The following is an 11,034-nucleotide window of genomic DNA, read 5'->3' on the forward strand; positions in this document are numbered from 1 at the left end:
TGCATTTGTTATCCATCGCATTCCAATTTTTTGCCTTTGTTTATTTTTTTTTTTAAGTTTTATTCCCCCCCCCCCCCCATCAAGGTTGGGTTGCCATGACAACAAAGTGGAATGTCATGCTGAATTTCACCTTTCCTGTCTCACCTCATATGGCGTTCTCAACCCACTCAAATATGGATGGCACGGCTGCCATACAGATGCCTGATTTCACCCGGATGGCTGCTGGGAGCTGACCTTGAGAGCGTGGCCCTCTGAGTTTTGGAAGCAGCTGCTTAATTTACAATCTGGTGAAGCCCCAAATGGTGGATGCCACGACTGCACTCAAGTGAAACCAATGGAGCTATGGTGTGAGGTTGTCGGGCAAATTGAGAGGCTGCTAAGTCTGCCCTGTGACAAACTTGTCATGTACTTGCATCAAAAAAGGTGGCCAGGGAAAAAAAAAAAATTTGACGAGTCATGTTCAAACTGAGGGAGCTGAGGAGGGAAAATTCCTCTAAGTTTAAACGGTTATTCTTCTGGGACTCAAGAAGTAACCATCGCATGCATTTCTCAAGAGCTGCCGCCACAGTTCGCCAAGAGACAATCTCTCCTTGTCACTCTAAAGTGGCAGAAAGGATGACAAACGTCCTTCGGTGGAAAATACATTGGGTTTCTGCTTTCACCATGAGGGGTTTCGTAAGAAACCTGTCAGTCCTCCAGACAATGCTACTTGGGGCGGTGTATGGCGAGTAAGTGACAATAGCGGGCGAGGCTGTCAGAGCTGACGGCTGTTTTATTCACCTTGACTAATGTGTTTGAATAGGAAGAGGATAGGAAGTCATGGATCAAACCACCCATAATCCAGCTGGGCTACTATAATCCTCATCCTCTCAAAAAGTGATGGACAAGTCCATTATGGCACTCCAAAGGCAGGGTCCCTTTGCTGAGTAAATTTGGCAGATGAGCTGGAATACGCAGGCTCATGCATAAGAGGGAAAGAGCTGCTCTTGACATCCCTGACATCAATTGTAAGAGCCAAAGGGGAGAAAAATCAGATGGTTGGAGAAATCATGAGGACAGTGGCAGGAATCAACCATTTTACTTCTGCTGCACTGCAATCTGAATGTGGGGTCATTATTTGGGAAGTCACAATATGCCAACAGCTGGTGAAAACAATCTTCAATTCCCAGTAATATGTGTGTGTGTGTGTGTGTATTTATGTTTCCTCTAGTAAAATAAAGAAAATAATATAACAAAGACTTAATAGTTTAATAATAATTTTATTAAAAAAAAACATTATTAAAAATACATATGAAAATAAATTATAAAATCATATATACATTTTAAAAATACAGAAATATTGTTCATAAGATTAAAATGTATAATTCATTCTAAAAATTACACATACATATTTGGCCAGCTTTTGACATTTTCATGCTCTTTTTTTGTTGTTGTTGTTGTTTACTTTATGGCAAGGCTCTTCAATTTCAGTTCTGGAGGGCCAGCGTCCTTGGGACTTCAGGACCAATCCCAATTAAACCCACCTGCCTGTAATTTGCAAGTAATTCTGAACACACACACACACATATATACATACGGCTTGTGTAAAACTGTCTGATGGATTAATAGTATAAATTCAGAAAATTGGCAATCGATTCATGTGCACAATTTATTCTGAATATCTCAAGCATGATAAACATTATCACAGCGATAACAGTCTTGACCTCTCCTTGAAGCATTTATTATTCAAGCATTTTGAGATCACAGACTAAAAACACACCATGAGCCTTCTCCCACACTTGAATCAAAGCCCTCAGACCAGCCACACATAAAACAGACACTTCATCCAGGAGCAGAAACCACAAAGGCCACAGACTTGAGTTCAGCTCAAGATCACTACTTCCCAGGAATATACTTCCGTCAGTTAAAATAAAACGAGGGGAATGGATGATGTGTTTTTGTGGCCCTGTGGGTTCCCTGCATGCTGTTAGGATTCATTAGGCTGAATAACCCCTATGGATTAGCTTTGCTTCAGGGTTCTGGCACCAGGCCTGCCACTCTGACAGGTCATTATTGCACATCAAGCTGGGACCAACTGCGGAGCGAACTGCAGCAGATAGGCCTTTGAATCACACCCTGCTCTTTCTACCCACATCTCAGAAGACCGTAGTGTTCCAAACGTCCTCTCGCCTGCACTGAGGGGCTCTCGGTGGGACATGGATTTGCTACACCTCTCTTCAGGTGCCACCTGAAGAAGAGCGGCTGATCTCAGTGAAGATGGAGTCTGAAACTTTCATTCAGACACTAACAGCTGATTTCCGCTGACACAGATAAAGATCTATTTATATATATATATACATATTAAAAGTAATATAATTTATATGAAACTTAAAAATAAAGTATATTTTATAAATCCGTACTAAAATTGCTCATCAGAAATAAAGCGAAAACTCCTTCAAATAAAATACTGAAGTCAACATTTTTTTTTAAAAAATGAATTTAAAATTAAATAAAAAGAATTTGCAAGGTAAGACAAATAAATTAACTAAATAATAAAATAAAGATATTTATTTGATAACTTTTTATTATTATTATAGGCAATTAATTTGGCCTTACCTTGCTTTTATTTTATTTTTTTTGAGGATATAAATGTTTTGTTTTTTAAGGGTTAAAAGGGGGGTATGACTTCAAAATATGACGATATTTCATTTTGCTCAATTTTGCAAAGTAATTCATACACATGTACAAAAATATGCACACACAGATTTAGTCTAAACAGAAAAAAAAAAAACTTAAACTTTCAAATTAACATACATGTCAATAAACACCGGATAGCAAGAGTGCTGTTTCTCAACAAAGCTAAACATGGATCTGTCCCAGCAACAGATTCCTATCAGTAAATCATTATACATCCTGCAACTCCAGTTTGATATCAACTTCTTGTTGGCGTATCTCATGCAGATAAAATCAGCCACTTCACAGGGTCAGAAGATACAGTGGAAAATACAGCACAGATAATAAATACCCAGATACACAGAAAATCAATAGGACTTGTGTGTGGGTTGATATTAACAATTGACAATGTCATAGAGCTGCTTGCTGTGCTGAGGAGAGATGATCAGGATACATGAAGGCAGATGGTATTGATTTGTTCTCCTGTTTAAACAAAGCTCCGTAATGCAATTCTGAGGGTAACTGACAACCAAGGAAAAGCTATTATTTCTCAATATTGCAAAACAAATTGTAATTAGAGGATGGGGCCACAGACGATTGAGAAACAGCATGTGCACGGAGCACTCCGAATCGATCAGCTCTTTTTCGCTTGACCCCTCATAAACGGCTCAGATTAATACGGTTTAGATTATGAACCCTCCCTGCGCTGGGCGTTTGATTGGCAGTCTTTGCTGAGAGGGGCTGCAGATCTCCAGAAATGAAAAGAGCTTAACCCAAAGACTGCTTTCAGGGGCCGTTCACCTCTATAACGCACGCCTCCGCTGCACTTGGCCCGGTTAGCAGAGACTTTAATAATAAAACAGTGGAGAGTGGGATTTATGAACAGGTCATTTAGAGAGCACCGGAAAAGTGGTCTCAATCACACAATACCCAGAGATGATTAATGATGACCTGTTTGAACTCGGATAAATCCGTGATGGAAGTCATCGCAAGCGACACTCTCATATTCATGGCTAATTAGCGTGCAGCCTGCCAATCAGTCTGACAGCTCAAGTCATGTAAAGTCCATAAACAATTTTGAATTAGCTGGAACACCATACTCGTAACAATGCTCGACAAGTTTAGAAATAGTTGAGGAACAAACATGTTGACAAGAAAAGCAGAGTTTATCTCAGTCCACTAGCCTAGCACAGTTAGCTGCAACCTTCCTCAGGAGTTATACATAGGGTCTATTTAGTGCATTACCAAAACATTTACTCATGACAACACACAATAATTCATAAGAAATGCTGAAATTGTAACATACAAGAGTATGACATGGCTTGTATGAGAAAGGACATTTTATTTTATTTTATTACAGTCGTGGTTAGCATTAGCATTTGAGTAGAGGATTGGACTTGTATGGTTAGGTTTGTGCCATTTTCATAAGCAGTTCGATTTTGCAATTTTGTATGAATTATGACTTTTCACGAGACCAGAGTTACTACAATGTTGTTCAAAAAAACTGTTGAAACAACCCCCTTAATTTTGACCCTGAAGTAAGGATTGGCAAAAGGGCCAAATATACTATCATAATATATATTTTTTTACATGTCATACAATATGGATATTTATCACAATATTAATTTACCTTTCCATATGTTTGCTGAACTTGGAGAATGAACAGTTTTAATTTTTTTCTAGATTTTGTTTTAAAGTTTTTGTTAAAGAATTAAAACTTTACAAATAATTATTTAACCAAATGAAATAATTTATAAGATTTTTTTTTTTTTTTTTTTGTCAAATAAGATACTGGACAACAGCACTGTATAAATTACATGGATTAAACAATATCTTGGCTATATGATACTGCTTAAAAATAATAACACCATTAGTATTATTACATTGAGAAGTATATTTCAGTACTCTGTAGTAAATAATTTGTCATAATTTCTTCAAGTTAAACTAAACTTTTTTGTCGGTTTGTTGTTAGTGTCCGTGTGTATTTTTTTCTTTTTGAACCCACAAAACAGCTCTGGAGAAGACATTTATGTCTCATATATTGAGACAGCAGACTCTGGACACACAGTGATCATCACACATCTTTAAGTTTGTCTACGGGTATCAGATTAATCTGTATTTATCGCAGTCCTAAAAGTCATAAGTCCATTTACACATTTTTGGGTACGGTTAAACTCAATTATTGATCCAGATTAATATGCAAAATGCAAAAAGGTCATAACCTGAACGTATATAGGTTCATCTCTCTCTCTGCAACACAGTTTTAATTGTTCTTTATTTAAGGATTATATCTCAAACCCGCTGGACTCTACTCATAATTCTTTTGATATTACCTTTGCCACATGGAGGACACGTGAAGGATTACATCAATTTAAGCAATTACTGTTTGGCTTATAGTTGACTACACACAGTACCTCGGAGTTTACTTGCTATATTGATTTAAAAGCCAATGTTCACTGGAGGGAAATCCCAGGATGCCTCCATAATCTACAGCCAAAATTCTTTTTGACTGAGCTTGCAGCTCTGCCAGAACTGGCTGAATCATTCGGGCCGCAGTTTTGCAGACATAACGGTTATTTAGAGTGTACAAAAGAGCCAGTACAATTAACGGTTGCAATTACATCCATTAGCTGCAAATGGTAGCCTGAGGAATCATTAGCTGAAGGAATTTCTCGTTCGCATTAGAGTGGCATTCTGAGGTCAGATGTCAGGCATCTTTTCAGTCCAAACTTGGGAAATGACTGTGATGAATTTGACACTGTCATTTCAATTAAAAATGTATTTGTATTACTTGCATTTCAACTCAGTGGCCTCTGCTCTTTCATAGGATTCCCCACTGCTTGTGTGAAGTGTGATTTTCTAATAGTTTAGTCTCACGTAATAGTCTCACACACACACAGACATGCTCACACATACTCACTTTCATTGGTATTCTAGACGCAATCTCACCAGCATCCTTTTGAGAAAACCTCCCACCTGCTTAAGGAGAATGATGAGACATTAGGAGACGTGTTCTGTTCAATAATTCATGTTATTAATAATGAAAGCTACAGACATATCAGTGGATGAGAAATATCGTTTCTGCTCAGTGATTTTATGAGGCTGTTACATATTGCCAACTCTGCCATATCACTGCCTTGCCACATTTTCTAGTTTCTGACTTGAAATTAGCTGGGCATGATGCATTGATAATATAAAGCCTGTCCAACTAAACTAGATGAATTTATACAACAGATGCAGTCTTCCAAATCAAAGACCAAACAGCGTTTCAAGACTGCTGGTATTTAGTGTAACAGCACTGAGATGCTCCACTCTCTGTATCCCTCTAGCTTGTCTGTGTTCACAGCATCACAGCAAGAAAAATCAAAAATGTGAGCGGAATACCAACTAGTGTTGCACAATATAGCAGTACTAAAAAGGTATCCTGCTTTTAAAAACAATTCCTCATTTAACAAGTTCTCGTACTTCGAGAAGGCGTTTTAAAAAAAAGCCACATTTCCCAGAGTAAAACACTGTCTTTTTAGGGAGCTATGAATTCCGCAATGTGGGAAAAATGAACAAAATCATGGAATCCAGACATAAAAATCACAGTTTTGTTTACTGCACACATTCTGAAGCACGCATGATGCTCACTGTATTTTCTGCCTCCTCAATATAAGAGTACATGAACAATCACTAGAACTGCTCATGAGTCAGTTTACGAGAATTTTACCGTTTCTTTTGCGGAACACTATCGTCATATCATATATGACCAAACATAGTTTGCAGCAACCCGTCAAAATAAAAGTTTAACTTGACAGAAATATTATTACTTAATATAATGCTAGTACAAGTACTAACAAAAATATTATTAAAACAATAGGCCCGATTTAAGGAATATGTACCAGATAATTATTAAATTCATTTTTGTTAACTGCGGTTAAATTATGTATGTTTCATGATTTTAATTAATTAGACATGCTTTCCAAATAATGAAAAATGAAAACGGGGTAAAATGGAATCCAGAAAAAGGAATAAGATTTATTTAAAAAAAAATTTGCACTGGCATGTGATTTTTTTTTTTTAGGTGGATGAAATGCTTTTTTAGTAAATAAAACTATATGAACTTCATTTGTATCATTCAATTACTTTTCCTGTTGTTCCTTGTTTTTGACGTATTATCGGTTCAGTAGTAGTATCAAAATATTTTAGTCATGTATCATGAAGTCAAATTTTGTGATAACGTGACAACACTACCAACTAGGGTCCAGAATTTAAGAACAGGCTTGATTTTAAAATCATATATTGGAATTTAAAATTGGCCACAGCTCACAGGAACCAGAATCAGTTGAATTTGAAACGGAGGGACAATACTGTGAGTTCAATCTATCAAGCAGTTATTCACTGACAAAACATTATATACAAAGTTCTCCATTGTCCCTGCCAACCAAACGCATAATGGCTTTTGCTCTGGTACTTTGAGTGTAGTGTTAAGCCAATGACGAACACACATTTCACAGCATGTCTCTGGGCAAACGGCACGATAGATCCCTTTTTCAGCTGCAAATATAGATCCTTGTGCCCCCATTCCATTTCCTTCCTTCACTCCTGCGGAGCGAAATCTCATATGGGAATCTGTTGCTAACATAAAAACTTGCACAGGATTGTCTCAAAGCGCACAAAACCCGACTAAGATTCAGCACTGAAGGCCAACTTACAGAACCCCACCGCAGTCATGTCGGTCCTGTTTGGCATTCAGAGAAGGAGGGGAGATGTATTAGTCACAAAGAGTCTCAGAGGGAACGTTCTTACACATTCTGATCATTGTCCACCCCAATGGCCCTGAAAAAGCCAAACCCAGGATTTATACATTTCTTTTAGATCGCCATAAATTCTTTACACCAACACAAATACGTCCGACGGGAATAAGCAAGGTTACTGCAGATGAAATAAGTCGAAGATTCTACTGGGGTTTCAGACAGCACAAAAAAAATCTAATGAGATGAAGACCAGCTCTGGCCTTCGTTTTGTCAGCGCTTAGTTAACCTGAGCTACACTTTAAGATGTTATGTTCAGAGGAGGCACAGCAGAGATGCCTTTATGGATTTAGAGCACAAACACTCAGAACACACTTCACATGCAGTACACAAGGTTCCAGGGAGGCCCAGTTGTGTGTGTGTGTGTGTGTATATATATATATATATATATATATATATAGTAACTAAGATGCCCATTCGTATTGATGTTCATACAGAACAGACCACAGAAGATATTTTTCTAATATAAGCATTTTCTGACAGAGACAAGAGCTCATTACGGAGTCTCTTGGGTTATATTGAAATGGTGACCTTTGTGACGTCTCTTATCAAAGGCATTAAACATCAATTATTCAAATGAATTACTTCACTTCCTGTCCAAATCTTACTCAATCGGACAACGTCATGAAACTTTTAGGAGTTGCACGCATGAAATATTTACAGCGAAGCCATGACTCATTTCATAATGAATAAGCACACCTTGGCATTGACACATTTACTCTTTGAGCACGAAGAGAGAAAGCGAGTTTTGTTCTTCATGGCGCATCTTAACATTCATCTTCTGTTTCTGTTCAGCACAGTAAGCAAAATATTGTTGGGACACACTCCAAAATGTAGACAATAGACAGATATGAGATAGATAGAATGATGCAATAGAACAATAGACAGATCGATAGAATGACAGAACGATACATGGATGGATGAATGGCATCGAGGTTTAAGCCAGACTTTTCGGCTATTTTTAGCTCTACAGCTGTCACATTTTACCCCGCTGACTCTCTAGTGCTTTACGTCACTGCAATCCACCTTTCCTTTCACAACATACCGGTCCCAGCAGCAGCTTGACGTGACCCTTTCCGTAGGGATGGGCCACAGTCATTTTGTACATTTTGAAGACCATGAGAGTAGACAAGAGTCATCCTTCACGATGTCTGCTTGGCTCCTGCTGAAACAGTCAGTGTGCTTTAGTCTCAGACAGGACAGCTCCTACCTAGGCTCCTAGACTGGGTGGGCGGATGCCCCGACTGCCCCATGACCTCTTCGGTTGTCATGGTTATTCACAAACACCAGGGCTGTGTCACAAGGCATCAATCTCCACTTCTCACCCCTGATCCTAAGAACAAAAAGAACCTACATTTGAACAGAGGAAAAGTTAAAAAAAATTGCATGTGAGGAGTAAAACAAAGTTACATTGTGATGGAAGTAGCTATGTTTATCGCATGGAACATGACAGCTGGTTTCCAGTTGGTCCAAACAGTTCACTGGTAGGTCAAGATGTTTTTTTTTTTTTTAAACACTCATGTTGGTCTTAGATTTAGGGTTAGATTATAGAGACTTGAGCATTTCATCAATCATTTCTGTTTGCTGAACTGAACGTCAGCCAATCGGATTCAAGCATTCAATGGCCCCGTGATATAATATAATGCATTTACGATATTGGTGATTTTATATACAAACATACATGGATGAATATAAATGTTTTGTAGAATTTCATTCCTAGTATTTACTGTTAATGTTATGATTAATAGTCACCTTAATTTCGGTCTAAAGGTCAAGAAATCCGCGGTTCGAGAAATATTGTCGTACTAGAGGGGCAACTTTCATTTTACCTGTCGAGCTAAATGGTCACCAAAAATGGCTCACTCACGGATCATTTCAAGTTTGTCACAAGTTCCTTTTGACTCGAATCTAAAATTTTGCAGTATGTGCTTTAAAGTGTCCATTTTCACCAGGTGCTCCAATCCAGGAAACCGATTATGGGCGAACGATGCAGGTATTTTCGCGTTAGCCCTCTAATTAGCCAATCATAGTGAAGAAGAGAACCTGATAGGCGGGGAATATCATATTGACAGGGTAATCAGCTAGTCAATGCGATGATATTAACATGAGAGGCGGCATTATAGCAGTGACAGGTTATGAATGCTCAGCCTGACCATGTAGTATCTACTTCTGAATTGTAAAACGAATTCTAGAAACATGATTTCTATTTTTATTGGACCGATAATGAAGATATACTGTATCTTCAAGCGCCAATTCTGTTTAACTATATAGGCTATTGACCAGCTTATATTTAGTTCTAGAATAACCCCCTGCCTTAGGGTAGTCCTGTAGCAAAATTTGCCACCTAACAATAGTAGATTAAAAACCAACACATGTTAGTTAAAATATAAATTACATTTTTGTGAAAACACATTTTTGGGAGTGGACCCCCTCCCTTTGGACATGGGATAATGGTCCCAGTTGTCCTGCCCAAGTGATGTCCTGAATTATATTCCTTTAAATACAGATTTCCTTATTAAAACTGCTCTCCTTGTATTAGAGCTCCAAAGCCCTTTGATTCCCTCATTGCGTTCCCACTGTAGATAGGAAAGCACAGCAGTGTCCTTTGATGTGTCCTGGTAGGCAGTGTTGTGCTGTGGGCTCATGGTAATGAACCGATGTGGCTCCTGCAGGTGAAGATCTACACAGACGTTGTCATCAATCACACATGTGCGTCGGGCGTAGGGGAGAGGAGGCACTCGACCTGCGGCTCGTACTTCAATGCCACCCGTGAGGAGTTCCCATCTGTGAGATACTCTGCCACTGACTTCAATGATGACAAATGCACCAACCGCCGTGGAAATATTGAGAATTACCAAGACATTTATCAGGAATAATTTCAAAGATAAAAGGGCCCTTGTTGGGAATGCCATTGGACACAGCTGGAAACTGGATTTTTTTTTTCTCATCTAGGCAAACCAATCAAGAATATTTGAATATCAGATGGGCTTCGTATGACCCGCCACAATATTCTACACACAACAGGTCAAAAGTTTGGACCAATTAAGATTCCTTGATGTTTTCGAAAGACCTTTTGCTCACCAAGGCTGAATTTAATTGATCAAAAATAAAGTGAAATCAATATAATTGTGGAATATCACTACAGTTTAAAAGAACTGTTTTTTAATGTATTCCTGTGATGGCAAAGAGGAATATCAGCAGTCATTATTCTGGTATAAAGTGTCACATGATCCTTAAGAAATCATTCTAATATACTGATTTAATGCACATCCAAAATTTGTTCGCATTATCAATGTTGAAAACTGTTTTTTCTGCTTAATGATTTTCTGAAAACCATGATCTGCTACCATTCAAAAGTTTGGGGTAAGCAAGATTGTTTTATTTATTTGAATAATAAAGAAAGAAATGTAAAAAATGTATTCATGCTTTTAATTCAACAAGGAAGAAATAAATAGATTTGAAGACATTCATAATGTCACAAAAATTTTCTATTTCAAATAAATGTTAAAGATTCCTTTGAACTTCCCATTCATCAACAGATAAAATAGTAAATTAGCTTCAAAATTAAAATGGATTCTAAATTGTA

General features: G+C 37.8%; 1 protein-coding gene across 1 annotated transcript; it reads left to right on the forward strand.

The window, feature by feature from the left end:
* The first annotated feature begins 8,831 nt into the window (after positions 1-8,831).
* LOC113042512 (pancreatic alpha-amylase-like) lies at positions 8,832-10,969 on the forward strand. Its single transcript, XM_026201422.1, has 2 exons — positions 8,832-8,932; positions 10,121-10,969. Exons 1-2 carry the CDS (start codon positions 8,888-8,890, stop codon positions 10,322-10,324), a joined length of 249 nt encoding a protein of 82 aa, XP_026057207.1. The 5' UTR covers positions 8,832-8,887; the 3' UTR covers positions 10,325-10,969.
* The last annotated feature ends 65 nt before the right edge of the window (positions 10,970-11,034 follow it).

This window comes from Carassius auratus, chromosome 24 (assembly GCF_003368295.1).
Source record: "Carassius auratus strain Wakin chromosome 24, ASM336829v1, whole genome shotgun sequence".
In the NCBI taxonomy this organism is placed as follows: Eukaryota; Metazoa; Chordata; class Actinopteri; order Cypriniformes; family Cyprinidae; genus Carassius; species Carassius auratus.

Excerpts from the sequence above, each read along its gene's own strand:
- LOC113042512 (XM_026201422.1), top strand. The coding sequence starts at position 8,888 with ATGGAACATGACAGCTGGTTTCCAGTTGGTCCAAACAGTTCACTG. Across the intron at positions 8,933-10,120 it reads TTGGTCCAAACAGTTCACTG|GTGAAGATCTACACAGACGT; the intron begins GTAGGTCAAGAT and ends TGGCTCCTGCAG.